We start from the raw sequence: 19,360 nt of genomic DNA, 5'->3' as shown, positions 1-19,360 counted from the left end.
TAAGCAAATGCAGAAATTTATATGTATAATCACTCTTTCTCAAACTTAAAAAAAAAAAAAATCTGCATATTGTACTGAATCTTTGTAATGTACAGAAAATATGTCTCATGTATATATACGTAAATACCATGTATGATAAATCTTCTCAGTGTGAAAAAAAATACTACTATTATTATTATTATTAACATTATTATATTAGTCATTCATTATACAGAAAATTCTGTACAATCTTCATTGTTAATATTCGAAGAACACGTGTTGTACATACATAATATAGAGGCAAAAACTGAAATTTTTAATTGAAATCCAATGTAAAAAATTAATCATATATGCAGCACTTAGTGCTGAATTTTGTAAACATAATAAGTTAGAATGTCACTCAAGATGATCATTGTATATGTGTAAATATGTTAGAAATCAATAAAATTATATATTATATATAAAACAATTATTATTATTATTATTATTATTATTATTATTATTATTATTATTATTATTACGAGCAACTCCAAGGAGTCCTTAGACCCAAAATCGAGGGAGTCCCAAAACATCATATCAAGAACAACTATTCTGTATTCGCAGAGTATCTATCATACTTTGCTTTGAATTCATTTACAGTCATGCACTCACAACAAGATGACATTGTTATTATTGAAGAAGACGAAAGAGAACTATAAAAAACACCGAAACTGTTAAATGAGGAAGGGAAGAGATTTGGACTTGTTATGAACTTTGAAAAAACAAAGACAATGGTATTTGGTGAGAAGAATATGAAACAAAAGATACAAGTGGATGGAACTGATATAGAAAATGTAGAACAATTCAAATATTTGGGAAGTAAATTGACATATGACTTGGACTGTAAAAAAAAAGAAATAAAGATCAGGATTGCAAAGGGAAGAACAAATCTGAAGGCCATGGATAACATCTGGAAAAGTAAAGTGATCAGTCTGCAAACAAAACTAAGAGTATTGGAAACATGCATCTTCAGCGGTGTACTGTACGGATCTGAAACGTGGGTAATAAATAAGGAATCGAGAAAAAGAATTTTGTCATTTGAAAGAACTTGTTACAGGAAGATTCTAAGAATAGGATGGGTACAGGAAATCACCAATGAAGAGCTCTATCAGAAGATACAACCAAAACAGAATCTAATGCAGAAGATTATAAAACGGAAGCTGCAATTATTTGGACACATCTGTGGAATGAGTGAGGACCGGAAGATAAAGACATTTATGTTTGGTATTTTGGATGGTTTAAACAGAAGAGGTAGACCATACAGAGAATGGATAGACGATATAAAAGACTGGTGTGGAATGGGTGTACAAAAACTGCGACCCATGCACTGGACAAAGAAAGGTGGAAGAAGATAGTGAAACAGGCATCAGACATCAACGGGAAGTGAGCCCATGATTCATGATGATGATGATGATGACTCACAACAAACTCTGGCAGCTTATTCCACTCATTCACCACTCTCCAAGCAAACAATCTTAGTTCTAACACCCTTGCTAACTACACTCTTGCTCAGTTTCCATGGATGGCCCTAGTTTTCCCATCACCGGACCTCTTCTTAAAAATTTCTCCTGAATTAATCTTGCAAAAATCCTTCAGTAATTTGAATGTCTCAATCATATCACCCCTTTCCCGCCTATCAACCAATTTCTGTAACCCACAGATCTTCAACCTGTTCTTGTAAGATTCATTCCATGGACCAGCTATCATCTTGTCACTCGCGTCTGGATCCTCTCTACTCCTCCTCCCCCATGAAGAAGAAACCCAGAGGCCCGGATCTGGGCACAGTAGTCAAGATGGGGTCTTATCAAGGCTCGATAAAGAGGGACAATAACTTGCCTATCTCTGCTCGTCAAAGTATTCTTCAATAACCAAGTGATCTTAATGAGCTGATTTATCCACTTTTGCTATGTGCCCCCTGAACTTCAACTCCATATCCACAAACACACCCAAATCTCTGGCTTCGTCAACTTCCTGGAGTACAGTTCCACCAATGTGATATACTGCTGCTAATTTTTTCACCCCAAAATGCATAACTTTTACACTTTGCTACATTAAACTGACATCCATTCTTACGAGCCCAGACTGCCAATCTATCCAAATCATCCTGCAAAATTTTGACATCATGTGCATTCACTATTGCACTACCCAACTTTGCATCATCAGCAAATAAATGAACAATTCCTCTCAGATCCTTTCCTATATCATTAATAAACAAATTAATAGTAGTCGTCCAAGAACAGAACCCTGCGGCACACCACTAGTTACAGGCCGTCTTTTGGACTCTACTCCTGAATAAACTACTCTCTGATATCTCTCCATCAACCACCCTCCTATCCATCTCATCAGTCCTATATCCATCCCCATGTGTTGCAGTTTACTGAAATTCCATGTGGTATCCTGTCAAAGGCCTTGGCAAGGTCCAGTAGAATCACTGTAAACCCATTACCCTTATCCAGTTCAGCCGTCACTGTGTTATAAAACGTGAGCAAGTTACTGAGGCATGATGTACCCTTCACAAAACCATACTGTCCCCCATACAGTATCCCATTTTCATCTATCCATTCCTGTATTTTTCTCTTGACTAATATCTCCAAAACCTTGACAACGATTCCCGATATGCTGATCGGTCGGCAATTGGCAACAGCACTCTTGGAACCTCCTTTATGCAATGGAACTATTTTCCCCTCTTTCCACCCCCTCAGAACTAACCCAGAGCTGAGAGTTAAATTAAACAATATGGTCAAGGGAACTCACAGTTCCTTTGCCGCTTCACGTAGGACTCAAGCTGGTATATCATCCAATCCCACAGATATGTTTACATTAAGGTTCTGTAATATACTATTCACCCTCATTTCATTCACTTCAATTCCTGCATCAGCCATTCATTCTCTCATTCTTGCAATATCCCATCCTGGATGATATACTCTTGCAAAGTGTTCGCTTAGTAATTCTGCTATTTCAGCTGATTCAGTTACCTCCTGGCATCGGCATTCCTTAGAATCATTTTGCCGTATATATATTTTTCTTTTACTTGCAGCATATCGAAAGAACTGCTTGGGATTCACTTTAGCTTGCATTGCTATTTTCCTTTCATAATCTGCTTTTGCTTTTCTTACCACATTAGTTACTTTTCTGGCCTGTGCTTTGTACTGTTCGTGTGCCTGTAGGTCATCTTTCTCCTTAAATTTCATCCACAGTTTTTTGTTGTTGTTTTTTGCAGCTCAAGCTTAATGGTGTTATTCATCCATTTAACTCCCACTTGATTTACTCCCCGGACTCTAGGTATGCAGTCAGCCATTACCTCCCTCAAACGCTCCTTAACCACTTCCCATACATTATCAACATCCAGCGCTTGCAGTTTAACATACATGGCACTGAGCAATCTCCTAAGCTTGTCATTCTTACCAGCCCGGTAATTCCACATGTACCTGTCTTAATTGAAAATTCCACACATTTAGCCACTTCCCAGGACAAGACCTTATGATCACTCTCACCAATTGGTGGCAACGTGGTCATATTCATAATAGTCATTTTCTCAGATGCAATTACTAGGTCAAGCACTCTCAATCCCTTAGTATATTCCATTACATACTGTCTCAGGTAGTTATCCCCTAGTAACTGCATAAAATTCATTTCCTTCCTTCCATTTGTCCTCTCGTTCCTCCAATCAATGTTACCATAATTGAAATCCCCATATCAATTACCTATCCTCCACTCATTAAGTCTATTTGCCTATGCATACTGTCTCCATCATCTATTCCATCGCCTGGTCTATCCAGCACCCAACTGTAAATTTTTTTCTGCTGACCTCCATCTCACACCAGGTAGCCTCAAATGTGCTATTTTCACTCTCCTGAAGTTGATCTTCTATTCTCTTTGGCTGCAGTTCATCAGCTATCGTCAATAACACTCCTCTCCCCATTCTTTTCTCTCTGTCTTTCCTGAACACACCATACCATTCACATTCTATCCCATTAACTATATCATCTTCTGTTAGCCATGTCTCACTAATGCCAGGAACCTGTGGCCAGGCAGAATTAACCAAGGCGGCCAAAAATTCCCCTTTCTTATTCAGAATACTGCTGGCATTAGTGTACATAAAATGCAGAAGTCCCCTATCCCCACTTTTATACTAACTATCCCATTTTAAAAATTTCAAAGAAATAATAGCACACAGCATAGAAAAACTCAAAACTATTAAAGTACCTGGCATTGATCAAATACATGCAGAATTCTTAAAAGCAGGAAAGGAACAACTTTTGAAACCATTAAAAACATTATTTGAAAGGATCTACAAAAACGAAGCAGTGCCTACTTGGACCAAATCAGTCATAACTCCTATATACAAAAAAGGAGATAAAACAGAATGCAATAATTACAGAGGCATTAGCCTCCTTAGTATATATAAACTCCACACCACTCCTCCTGCATAACCTACGCATAGTGTTATTCGTAGATTATGGCCCTCCTTTTCAACTCTACTCCGCCATACCGCGGAAACAGACCAACTATCAACTCTCTCTCTTTCTTTCCTTTTGCTACCGCTGGTAATTTTTCAAGTCCTCTCTCATAGCAAATTTTTCACCTCTTAAATCATTCATTCTATCATTTCTATACACTACTATCATTTCTTTCACCTTATGCTTCTGTGCTCTAATAGCCTCACTTACATTATTATATTCGAACCATGAAAGCACGATTTAGTCAAACTCTCATCTATTACACCTTTTACTACTGAATCGCCATATAACACTCGCTCCTTAATTTTTCTTTCACTCCCAATATCGGGCAACTATGCAGAGAAGTGATATGTATCAACTGATTAATTTGTAGTGCATGCATTTATGTTAAAATGGTCATTCATATGAGAGTACTTCTTAGTTTATTTTTGGAAATGCCCTCGCACAACTTTATGATATTTCATTTCTAAGCCGGCATCAATAAATTCTGCATCTTTGAAATCATTATAACTTCATTACAGCTAATTCATTACATAATGAATTAGCTGTAATGATTCATTATTCATTACATTATGGGTGGGGGTCACTACCGGTCTGGGTAGTGATCCCACCCATAATGTATTGCAGTATACATCTCTTAGTGAGATGTGCTTTACATTATGGAAAATACTAAGAATAATGATCAGAGCTTTACTCACTTTTACAATGAGTTGCCCTGGTGTTGCACCACCTTTAGACTTGACCTACGTTCAGGCGCGAATTTAACTGTTTGCTGACTTGGGATTAGGAGTAAAATAACCAAGTTTATATAATTACTTGGTAACCTTAATATACATCATTATTCCCAAGGTAAAAAAAATTATTTACATTATATATATATATATATATATATATATATATATATAATTAAAAAGTGTAAAAGTGTAATAGATCAGAAAGACCTGGGTTCGATTCCCGTCAGTGACGTGAAAAACCTTTATCTGGTATCTTTCGACAAAAGGTGAGTTAGCCGAATTCATACAGAGATAGGGTTTTTTTTTTTTCACCCGGAAACTCAGGGTGAAAAAAAAGTTCCTCAAAACAGGCAAGCCGTCCGGTGAACACACGCATTTACAGACATAAGACACACCGGGAGGCATAGGGCTAACCACCTTATCCTCGAGTACGGTTGCGGTTGCAAGATTACAAAAAAATCTCGATACCATAAAAGGTAAATGAGGAAGGACTAAGAAGAAGAAAGTATGCAAATCACAAAATGATTTCTTAAATTGAACTCTTTTCAACAATTACTTGTAATTCAGTTATAAAAAGACTAGTTATTATTCTTTAAAAAACAGAATATAAAACAATTGATGGATGAATTTAAACGTGCAGAGATTAAAAATTCGTGTGAATTAATGTGTTTACACAAAAATCATGTATATTTCTTTGTATGTGTTTGAGTCTTTGTGCGCACGCACACTGTAATTAAAGAATTAATCATATTAATCAATTTCACACAGCAAATACTTACTGCTGTACCTTATTTCATACATAAAAGGCTTACTTTGTGATGTAAAGCTCCTCAACAGTAAATGACATAATGCGTTTTCCTACAGGTTGATTTCATGCTAGGCAGCTATATGGAAGATTTGCAAATAACTCCGGAGGAATTCGAGAAAGCTTGTCTTGATGCATCGGGGAATATACTTACTCAGTTCCAACAGGTACACTGATTAACATTATTATTTATTTTTATTTTGTGTGTGTGTGTGTATGTGTGTGTGCGCGTGCATACTATTAGGATTATAATTATAGTGATATTAATTACAATCTGTCCTGAAATACTAACCAAATGTGAAATTGAAACGAGCCTCCGTAGTCTGTCGGTGTAGATGAAGCACTTTGGTTGGAAAGACTAAGGTTCGATCCAAGACCATGACGTGAGGAATCCTTATCTGGTTTCTTTTGACTAAACTTGAGTTAGTCGGTCTCATAAGAGAGCAGAGGTTTTTTTTTTTTTTTTTTCTACCCAGAAACTCGGGCTATTAGTCCCTCACAACAGGCAAACCGACTCCGTGACATACAGATCTAGTCATAAATACTTGCCGTTAGGGGGATTCAGCAGAAGAGTGTCGAGCCGGCTGCATTAATTGTTCGTAAACCCCTCATTAGGGGACTCAATCCGTCTTAAACGATGGATGAGAAAGGTAAGAGAAGATATTGATGCTTAAATTTTATGCAAAATAATTTACCTTACCTGAGAGATGATAAACGGTTAAAAAATAAAAAATCATCATCATCAAATTCCTCTATGTACCCTAAAGGGGTGTACAGGAAATGATAGTACTACATGAAAAATTTACATCATTATTAATTTCCTATCTACAATTTTCCTCCAAATCAGTCTGTTACTTGTCAAGACTCCAACATTATCAGATCTTATATTTCTATCGTCTAAGGCACTTTTTACGTATCAATCCACCTATATCTTGGTCTTCTTCTGGGTAGTTTTGCTGCCAACCCGGCAGAGAACACTTGTTTTGCTAATCTTTCCTCGCCCAGTCTGTTTAAGTGACCATACCACCTGAGATTAGCTCTGCTAACGCATTCCCAGATGCTGACAATGTCAAGTTCTTTCCTAATATCCTCGTTTTTAATATGATATTGCCATTAATGCCATCTGTTCAAGCCTATAATCTTTCTCAGGACTCTCATATCTATGGTCTCTAGTCTTTGGTCAAGTGTTTTACTTCTGACCCAGCTCTCAGATCCATAAGTTAAAACTGGTTTGAACACTGTCTTGTATACAGCTAATTTAGTGTTCCGACTAATTTCTCTCTTATTCCATATGAATTTATTCAATTGACTTCCCACCATACCAGCTTTGCTGATCTGTTGTCTATTTCTATATATAAGTTACCATTTTCAGTAAAAATCGTGCCTAAATAGCTGAAGTGTTTTACTTGTTCCACAGGTTCTCCATTCACAACACAGTTGACATTTTCAATGAGTCTGCATATTTTCATTGTGTTTGTCTTTTTATTGCTGACCTTCATACCATATCTATTACAACAGCCATTCAGTTTAGTCAGAGAATCTTATAGACTTGTAGCGGATTTATTTAGAAGTAGAACATCATCCGCATAAATCAAAGAACTGACATTAACATCTCCAATTTTGATATCATGTTTAATACCACTTTCCTTCATAATGTGATTCATATAGATAATGAATAACAGAGGGGATAATGTACATCACACCAGATTTAGCATTAAACCATCTTCCTGTACTTCCTTCAATTCTAACTGCAGACTTACAACTCAAATAAAGACTAAGTATTGCTTGATATAATGCCCCATTGACACCATATAACTGCAGCGTATTGAATAGCTTCTCTCTTGGCACCTTGTCACATGCGTTTTCCAAATCGGCAAAACTTAAATACAGATCTTTGTTATATTCCCATGCTTTCTCGACTATTTGTCGTAAAGTGAAAATCTGATCCTGACAGCCTCTATTTGGCTTGAATCCAGCTTGTTCTTCCAAGCTTTTCTTCCACGATTCTTCTCAACCGTTTCTCAAGCATACTTGCATAGATCTTGCCAGGAACACTCGGTAGGGAAATATCTCTGTAATTCTCACATGCAGTTTTATTTCCCGTTTTATATATGGGTACTATGAGAGCTCTATTCCAATATTCAGGAATTCATCCCTCTGTCCAGGCCTTCTGAACTATGCAGTGCAGCCACTGTAAGACTCTCACACCACCATACTTCACCACACTCTCTGTGGCAGAATCAATCAATGTTTTCTTCAGAGTTTGCCACTGAATCTCCAAGATTTCATTCCTGTTCTCAAACTCTCATTTTTTCTTCAATAATCTTTGTGTATTTTAGTCTACAGTTCACATCTGAGAACTGCTCAACTTTTATTCGCTTTAAAACTTTCTTACATGTTATTCTTTTCAATATGAAATTCAATTTTATCTTGCTCAAGACTAAATAGTGATCACTTCCAATTTCAAATCCTCTGTACACTCTGGTGTCCTGCACTAGGGAGAAAACATCACTATCAACAATAACATAGTCAATGAGACTTTTCTTATTTCTTGCCTCTTCTCTCCATGTGAATTTGTGCACATTTTTATGTTGGAACATGGTGTTAGTAATAACGAGTCCATGTCCTGAGCAGAAATCCAACAGATATTTGCCATTATTATTAGCTTTGCTCTTTTCTCCAATTTTCCCAAAATATTTTTGTATGTCTCACAATCATTTCCTACTCTGCTATTTAGATCCCCAACAAGGACCAACTTTTCATTTTTCATTGTGTCAGTGTTTTTTTTTTTTTGGCTTTTTCTAAACCTCAAAAAATTCCTCCACTTCTACCTTAGTAGAACCTTCTGTTGGACCATAGGCACAAAAAAGTCTCATTGTCCAGTTCCCCTTTCTCATATTTGCCCACATTACTCTACTTGAGACTGACTGCCATTCAAGAAGATTAGCGTCGTATTTTGTGTTGAATACTATGGCTACTCCTTTTTTTCCTTGTTTGTCATTGCCTGAATATAACATTTTGTATTTATTGCTCAGAAAGATCTCACCAGTTTTGGTCTTTTTTGTTTCAGTCACCTCGATTATGTCGATCTGGTACTTATCTAATTCCTCAGCTAGCTACATTTCTTTGCCATTCAACTAAACCCCAACTAAACCAAACCCCAACTAAACATCACCGATATTTAACTCTGGTGATGTTTAGTTGGGGTTTGTTTTCAGATTTGTTTCAGATTTGATAAAAAAATAAGAGTATTATTATTATTATTATTATTATTATTATTATTATTCATTTGAACTCTGGTGGTCCAGTTGTTATATTTTTTAAAATTCTATTTCACTTTGTTGACATTAACTTACTTATTAACCATTTGAAAACTCTTTGGCTGTGCTAGGTTAGATAAATTATAAGTTACACGTATAAGTTACGATCAGCCATAAGTATGTAACGCAACTGATTTAGTGATTTCTGATCTTGAAATTCCATCAACAAAACTAAAGCGTAAGTTCAAGATAATCACTAACAGAAAAGACTAGCCGGCCTGGTTGGCTGAGTGGTTAGCGTATTCGCTCTCCAGCCAAGAGGCTCCTGGCTCGAATCGCGCCAGGGACATGGATGTTTGTGATATCCTACTAACCGTTTACCATATGTACTGTTTTTACCTGTGTCCTAGCATGGTATGACTCTTGACGTCTTTGCATCGTAAAAATCAAAAATAAAGAATTAATCACTAAGGTTTGACACCACCAAATTCCAATACACAAAATTCTTTTCAAGAAAAATAAAAGGGGTGAAACCTTTAACCCTTGAAAACACAAATGTGTTTTGGGAAAAAAGTAAAAGTGCAGGTAGATAAAGCAAATATTACTGAAAATAGCGCTGATATGATGATAATTGCTTACTATTGAAATAATAGACCTGTGGTATCAAAAGAAAAAGATAAAAGAAAAACTTACTACCCAGAGCCCACCTGAATTACTAGAAACCAGGAACAGTTGAAAATAAAATTACATCTAAATGTAGGGAGGCAACTCATCATAATACAAATTACGAGTATTTGTGTTAAGACTGGAACAGCCAAACCATATTTGGCTGTTCCAGTCTTTTATTTTATCCATCCAATATCATTTTTTGAGGTCTACCGTGCCTTGTCTTTCCAATGATTTATAAAATGTCTTATATTTTAGTATTTGTTTAGGATGTCGGGTGTTGGCCACTCGGTTTACATGTTCAATCCATTTTTGTTTATAATTGTTTAGTTTTTCTTCTATTGATTTTGTTTTCAGTTCTTTTAAAATGTCTTCGTTCTTTTTTTGATCTAATAATGTGTATTTTGCAATTCTTCTCATAAATCTCATTTCAGTTGTTTTTATTCTTTGTTTATCTTATTTCTTTATTGCCCAAATTTCACGGCAATATAATAATGTGGGTACTGCTAAAGTATTGCATATTTTCAAGAGTGTTTCTTTTTTGTATTATATTTGGGTTGAGTGTTCTATTTATCAGGCCTATAATCTGTAATAATTTTGATTAATTTATAATTTTTATAATTAATCAATTTTATAATTTTGTCTTTTTCTCGTTCATATGATATTTCACACCCAAGATAACTGGAAGTATTTATCTGTTCTATTATTTTATTATTAATAACTATTTTGCTTCTAACTGAAATATGTCCACAAAATGCTATTGTTTCAGTTTTATCAATGGAAAATTTCATTCCGAACTGTTCTACTATAATGTTTAAATTACATATTGCTCTTTGTAAATTGTCTTCCTTATCTGATATTATTACCTGATCATCTGCAAATAATAGAGTATTTATTTTGTTATTCCAAGAAATTTCTATACCTTGATTGTTTAAGGTGTTTCACTGTATTAATATTTCATTAATGTAAATATTGAAGTGTTGGAGACAGAGGGCATCCCTGTCTTACTCCTTGGTTTATAAATTGTTTTTCAGACAACTTTTCATTTATTTTTATTTTTATTTCATTATCTTTATGTATATTCAATATTACATGTAGTAAAATATTAGGTATATTTATTTTTTATTATATATCAAACAGTATATATCTTTTTACTTTGCCAAATGCTTTTTCGTAATCAATAAACAAAAAATAAGTTTCCAAATTAAATTCTCTTCTTTTTTCTATAAGTAGTTTTAAACAGAAAGCTGCACCCATTGTGGAACGTCCTTTTCTAAATCCATTTTGACATTCCAATAATATTTTTTCAGTGTATATTTTTAGTTTTTCATTAAGTATTCTGGTATATATTTCGTAGCATGTATTCAATAAACTAATACCTCTGTAATCAGCAGGTTTTGTTTTATCCCCTTTTTTAATTATAGGTATTACTATGCTTGTATTCCAATCTATTGGTATTTGTCCATTTGTATATATTTTATTTAAAAATTTTGGTAATCTTTGATGAAATTTTTTTTTCCAGCAAATTTATACAGTTCGGAGTTTATCCCATCTTCTCCTGCTGATTTGCCACTTTTTATTTTATTGAGGTTGTCCTTTAATTCTTTCATTGTCATCATAGCATTTAAGATATTTTGTAAGTTTCTGGTAGAATTATTTTTGATGCATTATTATCCGTCCAAAGATCTGTAAAGTAATCCAAGAATTCTTTTACATCTATTTCACAATTTATATTTACAGGTTCTTTTATATCTGCATTCATGTGTTTTAGTATTTTGTAGGCACTGGGTCTTATTTTGTATATGTCATTTTCTAGATATGTTAAAAAATTTTCCCAGCTTTCTTTGTCTCTCTTTCCGGTTTCTTTTTTTGCTATTACTTGTCTTTTTTTTATATTCAATTTCATCTTCTTGTTTTTGCTACTTAGCCATCTTTTAAAATCCAGCTTTTTATTTTCAATTATTGTTTTTATTTCATTGTCCCATATATGTAATTTTTTAATTTTTATGATTTGTTTGTCTGTTCCTAGACTGCTGATGCGATAATTTCTTTTATATTATTCCATTCTTTCTCAATGTCTTCATTTTCTCGTATTTTATTTAAGGACTTATTAATCATCTGTTGGTATAAATTTCTTATACTTGAATAATTTAATAGTCTTACTTTGTAATTAGCTTTTGTTTCTCTAGTTTGTTTATTTTTTTGTATATTTTGTAGCCAGTTTGGTGGAAATCTTAGTTTTGCCTGTACTAAATAGTGATCTGTGTCAATTTTTAGCCCTCTTCTAACTTTAACGTCTAAGAAGAGTTTTGCTGCTGTTTCATTTGCTCTAAAATAGTCTATTATTGATTTTTATCCTCTTGCACACCACGTATATTTATGTATATATATATATATATATATATATATATATATATATATATATATATATATATATATCAAATGGCAGTTGTTCACGATGCTTAAAAATTAGTATATAGAGCAATAAAAACAAGTTCATAAAACCTGTAAAATGAAATAAACCTATAAAATGAAATAAACCTATAAAATGAAAGATAAAAGAGGTAAACTAGATGGTGAAATTTAAAAAGATTTCTAAATTTTTCTAATGGTCATTTTAAACAACTTTTTACAACTAATAACACACTTAAACCTATAAAAAACGTTTGGTAAAAGTGAAGAGACCCTAGAAAGTATTAAAGAAGAAAACAGATGCTGCGATCAAGCAAAAAAACAAATGAAGTGCAATGAAATACTGATAGAATTCTGGAAGTGTACAAGAGAAACAAAACATTATTTAGTGCAGTTATTCATTAACATCATTATCAGTTTTTTTTATTATCTACTCTCAAGGGGTATGCAGTATACTATGATAGTACTATACGATTAGCTTTATATTTTTACTAATCTTCTGTGAACAACTTTTCTCCAAATTAGTCTGTCACTTGTCACGAGAAGCTTCATATCAAGGTTTACATTCATCCTTTTTAGTAACTAGATTAAAAATTTGGGATAATTCTGTTTATTTTATCTGAAATCTTTTTCTTCATCTGAATTTTGAAATTTTTTCCATACTAGACTATTCCCAATTATTGAAGTTGGAGCAATTTGACCACCTACCTGAATTCAACCGTTCAATCCTTTTCATATCTTCCTTCTCAACATCGCCATTCTTTTAGCTTTAGGGGTCGGAATCACCTGAACACATAATAGAATTTTGAATAATAACCTTTACAGCGTGAAAAATAGTTTGGCAATTACCACCTTTTTGGGCTTATACTTCACCCTACTACAAGCTTGAGAGTATCCACAAGCTTCATTTCTTCTTCTTCTTCTTCTTCTTCATGAAGCTTTCTCAGTGAGAGGATGCAGCACCATGTCCTTCCAGTTCTCTCTGTGGGTGGCTTTCCTTGTTGTTTCTGCATAGCCATGTGATCCTGTCCATGATCTTATATCTTCAAGCCATGTCCTTCGTTTTTTACCTCTTGATCCTTTTCCCATAATTTTTCCTTCTAAAACTGCTAGTATCCTCTGTCCTGCTGAACCTCTCAGTACCAATCTCATCTTTCTCTGGATCATTTCCTGTAATAAAGATCTCTGTGTTCTCATTCTCTGTAGGACATCTGTATTTGTCACATGTTCTGTCCATGGGATTTTCAGAGATCTCCTGTAGCACCACATTTCAAAGCCATTTACAACCATAATTTATAACAATTTAATTGTTATATTTCATATTTCGGTCTTCTAGGACACTTCCGACTGAGTCAGTCCACTTAGACCCTGGTCCGGATCCCCCCCCCCCCCACACACACACACTGTTTTGGTATTAAGCGCATAGTTTGCTAATATTTCTTTCTTCTCCCGTTCTATTTAAGTGACATGCCACCTTAGCTCTCACATTCTTAAATGCTAATAATGTCAAATTCCTTTCTAATGTATTTTTTAATGATTCTGTTATTGATGCCATCTGTTCGCTTTCCTATTTCTTTTTCAGCTATTCTAGTAGTTATACAGTTACTCAACCAGGTTCTGAATAAATTCCTAATGTTTGGAAATTGAAAAGAATAATTCCCCACATAAAAAACAGCTGTATTCAGAAATGGTCAAACTATACAATAACAAACTTAAGTCGCACATATAAATTATTTATAAGAATTATACAAAGAAGAAAAAAAAAACATCTTATGAGCAATATTTAGGAAAAAGAGCAAACAGGAAAGTCCAATAGATGTAATCTACACGCTTTTACAATTATTTGAATTGATATGGCAAAACAACCAGAAATCTTTATTTATTTCTTTATTTATTTTGAACAAATTGTTTGAAATTTTAAAACAAAAAATAAAGGAAGAAAAATACTCATTATTATACTCCAGTATTATAAAAATACAATGGCAATAGTTTCGAGAAGTTGAACTTCTGAAATACCAGTAGAGAGAGAGAGAGAGAGAGATGCCATAGGTGCTATAAATAGAAGTGGAAGGAAATAAACTGGTACGAGTTAAAAATTTAACTGGTTAGACACGTTAAATCAGGGACATATTTGTTTAACCTACGTCTGGAGGAAATTATAAAAAAAGTCCCAGAAAACATGGGAATAACTGGAAACGGACGAATTTACATCGTATAAAATACGGATATGATATAATATTATTTATATATAAAAAGCACACTTAAACTATGTGATTGAAAACCTACACAAAAACAATTAGGACTGTGCAATGCAGACAAATTTTAGTAAAACCAAAACAACTGCAGTAGGTGGAAACAAAGAACTTAACTTAGAAGTTAAGTTCTTCGTTTCCACAAAGAAAAAACATTATTTACGTAATTCATTGAAAGTTTATTTTTCACTTGGTTAGAGTATAATAAATTTAGTTTAATCCTTTATCCAAGTGTGAGCAAACAAAGTTTATTATACTCTAACCAAGTGAAAAATAAACTTTCAACATCTTTCTCTAAATCCAGAGTAATTTATTAAAAAAGGGTGGCACACCATTTGGCAACTCCTATAGGTAGAGATGACCTGCTAATGCTTCTGCCTGGTATCTCCACTTGAGCCTGGCTCCCACTGAAGAGACCTCAATAAAGGTCGAAACTAGTCTGGGTTGTGGCCTTTCCCTTAATGCATAACATTAGACATATCCGCAAGGAGATGTGTTTTGCATTATGGGAGATACTGAGATAGGAGTGTTGGTAGCTTTGCTCCTGTCCTGAAGACACTTTCAGGCTCAAACTTTGTTTGCTCACACTTGGATAAAGGATTAAACTAAATTTCTTGTTTACGTAAGCACCTTAATCATCGAAAGATTAAATTATGAAGAAACTAATAACTACAGAACGAATTTAGGGTAGTCTACTGTTATTACTAAAGTTACAGTTATGTGAGAAAATGCAGTACATCTCTCTCTCTCTCTCTCTCTCTCTCTCTCTCTCTCTCTCTCTCTCTCTCTCTCCAAAGAATTTAAAATCAAAGTGTTTTGATGGTATTCTCCAATATTCTTTATGGCACAGATATTTTGTTATTCCAAACAGATGGAACAACAACACTTACAGGTTTTGCAAACAGGTATTTTAGGAAAATAAATAAACCGCATGGACTGAAATGAAAATCAGTTATATCAGAGAAGAATTCCTTCCTTCCTGTTCCTACACTTACGCGTAGATCCACATCAAACCATGCAAACCATGAAACCATATCAGAAGAAATAGACTGATTAATCCTTATTCCCGTAATCTGCGCACTGCGTGTATTCTTCTCACATGTTTTGATGGATGAAAAACCAGAGTTTAAGAGAGGAAAGAAACTAGCTAACTCACTTTCAAATGAGATGTTCTGATAGAGGTACTTCGCATCCTAGACGAGATTCGAGCCTTGAGCTTTCTAGCCAAAGAGCATCGTCTGTTGAAACCGATCAAGCTACGGAAGCTCTTAGATAATAATTATATTACCACAATCCAATAATAGCAAAAATCAAAGAACAGTTACGGTGGTAGGAACAATAGTACATAATTCCTTAAATTCTCCATCGTGGTAACCTCTACCCGCTATGCAGACGAGGACGATATTGATGAATATGTATAAAGTAAAAATAATAAGATATTTTCGAAATGTAGAACAGCACGACTGCTTCTCGTCTAATACGTCATACAACTAATTTTAAAATTTAATTCGATTTATTTCGATTAATTTTCTTAGGATGTTTATTATTGATTAAGAAAAGTGCAGACATTTAATATACAGTTTTTTTTGTTTTTTTTTTCAGAGCTTATTTGAACAAGTTTGGGCAGCAGATGACTTTGAAATATTCAAGCGCATGATGTTTCAGAAAAATATTGAACTACAGCTCCAGGCTCTAGATATCCTTATTCATAGATATGGTCTGGCTCCTGAATTTACATCAAAGGATGATAATTATGTTCCTACACCAGAGGAAGAAGAACTAATGATGGAGGTTCTCAGGTTAGTAAAATTATAGTGTGTGTGTGTGTGTGTGTGTGTGTGTGTGTGTGTGTGTGTGTGTGTGTGTGTGTGTGTGTGTGTGTGTGTGTGTGTGTGTGTGTGTGTGTGTGTGTGTGTGTGTGTGTGTGTGTGTGTGTGTGTGTGTGTAAACATTTTTAATGTACATTTTCTTTTTTCCTGCTGTAATACAGGAAAACTATGGAAGAGCACGAAGTTGATAAGGGACATTTAACTGGAACTAGAGAGCATGCAATTCAGGCAACACTTGCTGAAAAAATGCGTTTGGAAACAGAAAGAGAACGAGAAAAGGAGCTTCTTGATAAGGTATACCAATTTTACTCCGTTACGTTGAATGTCTTAACCAAACTCTATGGCAATTTAAAGCATCAATGAACAGCAAATTTAAATCATGGTATATGGATATAATTTGCTATTTATGCAAATTAATATACACTGACTACCAATAATTGTCCGGACTCCCCTGTTATTTAAAGTTATGGAACATTACAGATTTGTTAATAAGATAAAAACCGGTGAATAGATAGTGGGAAGCAGTATTTCATCTTTGCAGTTGCATACAAGTAGTATAGCAACATGATGTGAACTCAGTGACTTCGAGAGAGGTGTCATCGTGGGCTGTCACATTGTTGGTATGTCCATACGTGCCATTGCCGCTCAGCTGGAGTAAGTATCCAAAATCAACGGTTAGCAATGTGATCAACAAATGGAGACGTTCTGGCATCACTAGTGCAGGAAAAACATCCATGGTGGTCACCAAAACTGACTGAGAAGGACTGGAGGGTGATCAACGCAGAGGTGAACGTACCCGATATTAGGATTCGCCTGCTGGTATCAATTTTAAATTGCTAAACTGTCTGGACAATTATTGGTAGACAGTGTATATTCAAATGTCATTATATAATATAATGAAATGATATAATGAAATGTCATATATAATGAATATATAATTAATAAAATGTATGAAAATTATTTCAGTGTACTGTCGATTATCTCCTCTAACGGATGCGGAAAGGATGTACTGATAATCGGCAAACCGATTAGTCCGTTTCTTTCATTCGTAATATAAACGTTCGGCTCTCGTTGGGCAGATTACTTCATTTACAATATCCATGTACGATCAATATTTACAGTCTCTATCAAAATTTGTATAGTCATCTCAGTTTTGACTTATTCATTATTATAGTGAAAAGCATCACAAATTTCTTTGTTTTGTGCATTTGCATGACAATTACAAATTGTTATTGATACATATGATAAGGGAAAATTGACTATAGATACAATACCTATGGTAATAAATGGTGTCACTATACAAGAAACGTAAATACACTTTTTATATATAACTGTCTCACATCATTGCAATATTTGTCTATTGAACCGATTAATGCGATAAGTTTAACGGATATCTGTGTAATAGCATTCTTGAAGGAATACTATTACACAGTACGTTATTAGCCAAATGCCAAATTCCTTCCAGTTAACTAGACGCTGGTATCAGAGAAAAAATTAGGCTAGTTTTAGAGTTGGCTATTGAAAAATATTATAACAGAAGAAAATTTCTCAAGTGTTTCACGTCGACTGACAAATACTTATTAGGTTTTGTAATATTTTTGTGTCATTAATTTAATGTGCATTTCTTCTTCTTCCTTTTTCCCTCTTTTACCTTGCGGTATCGAGGGTTTTCTATTCATTTAACCGCAACCGTACACAAGAATAAGGTGTTTAGCCCTATGCCTCCCGGTGTATCCTAGATCTGTAAAAGTGTTGAATTCTCAAGGCAGGGTTTTTCTCTCCGATAAACTGGAGAGAAAAGCCCTGTAATCCACGCCCAAGACCGGTTAACTTGGCTATGTCTGAGAAAGATCCTAAGCTCCTCACGTCAGCGACGGGAATCGAGCCCAGGACACTCTTTTCCCAAGCATATGGTTACGAAGCATAGCCACTCGGCTAACAACACAGACCGATTAATGTGTATTATAATTATATAATGTGTGTGTGTGTGTGTGTGTGTGTGTGTGTGTGTGTGTGTGTGTGTGTGTGTGTGTGTGTGTGTGTGTGTGTGTGTGTGTGTGTGTGTGTGTGTGTGTGTGTGTGTGTGTGTGTGTGTGTGTGTGTGTGTGTGTGCTGTCAAGCTGATAGCGCATTTGTTTGAAACTACTGTCCGACCACAGAACTTCAGTTGGTTCGGTACCAAGAAGAGTCAATTTATCAATTTATGTTGAAGGGAAGAAAGAAATAAGGCGAAGTACGAATTGGTCAACAACACGCGAAGTCACGTGCTTTATGCGTAAAATTTTCGAACTGTTATATAAGCAAAATAGTTACCACTTTATAAACTACAGTATTCATAAAAGGGAAGTTAATTATCCGACGTAATAATAATCAACTCATCCAACAAAACGGATTGATTACCCTATGATCGGAATGGATTTTCCTTCTTCTGAAATGGGCAGAAGTATCGAAGGGTTTCGCATCTGTGGGCGTACAGTACTAGAGACATGGATATTTGTGAATATCTTTAGGTGATGAAATCAATCGCCTAGTGCGAGACCATCACCCTGCTTATTATAATTCTTAAGTAGCTTAAATGATTGAGTCTTTAGCACAGTTTTCGGATTACCTAATCCTTAGTCCCCCCCCCCCCTTCCCCCATGGTCCTAATGTACTATAGATTAATATATTTTCGTAGGATGAGATTTACGTAAAACAGGATATGTAAAATGAAAATTTAGATAAAATGCTAATATTTTTGATTCCATTCTGCACATAAATGCTGCTTATTATAATACGTTTATTATGATTATTCAATAAACGGAATCTTTTTCCACTTAAAAAAAAAATGGTAGTCTGTAAGACTAGTTCTGACTTAGCTATATCAACATCATGCTCAAAATTTGCATGAAGCTTGTCATGACATCGATTTGTTGTTGTTGTTG

General features: G+C 34.6%; 1 protein-coding gene across 1 annotated transcript in view; it reads left to right on the top strand.

Annotated features, from left to right (window-relative positions):
* The window catches only part of LOC150104588 (cilia- and flagella-associated protein 36-like), a 102,888-nt gene that overhangs the window by 35,077 nt on the left and 48,451 nt on the right, over window positions 1–19,360 (top strand). Inside the window, exons 3-5 of the mRNA XM_090395588.1 lie at window positions 6,077–6,184; window positions 16,210–16,406; window positions 16,598–16,730. Coding sequence (XP_090251714.1) covers window positions 6,077–6,184; window positions 16,210–16,406; window positions 16,598–16,730 — 438 coding nt within the window. The remainder of the gene's footprint in view (window positions 1–6,076; window positions 6,185–16,209; window positions 16,407–16,597; window positions 16,731–19,360) is intronic.

The sequence above is a fragment of the Typopeltis vanoorti genome, chromosome 7 (genome assembly GCF_054136105.1).
Source record: "Typopeltis vanoorti isolate ZY-2024b chromosome 7, IOZ_Tvanoo_1.0, whole genome shotgun sequence".
NCBI lineage: Eukaryota > Metazoa > Arthropoda > Arachnida > Uropygi > Thelyphonidae > Typopeltis > Typopeltis vanoorti.
This window is presented reverse-complemented; position numbering and strand designations above follow the sequence as displayed.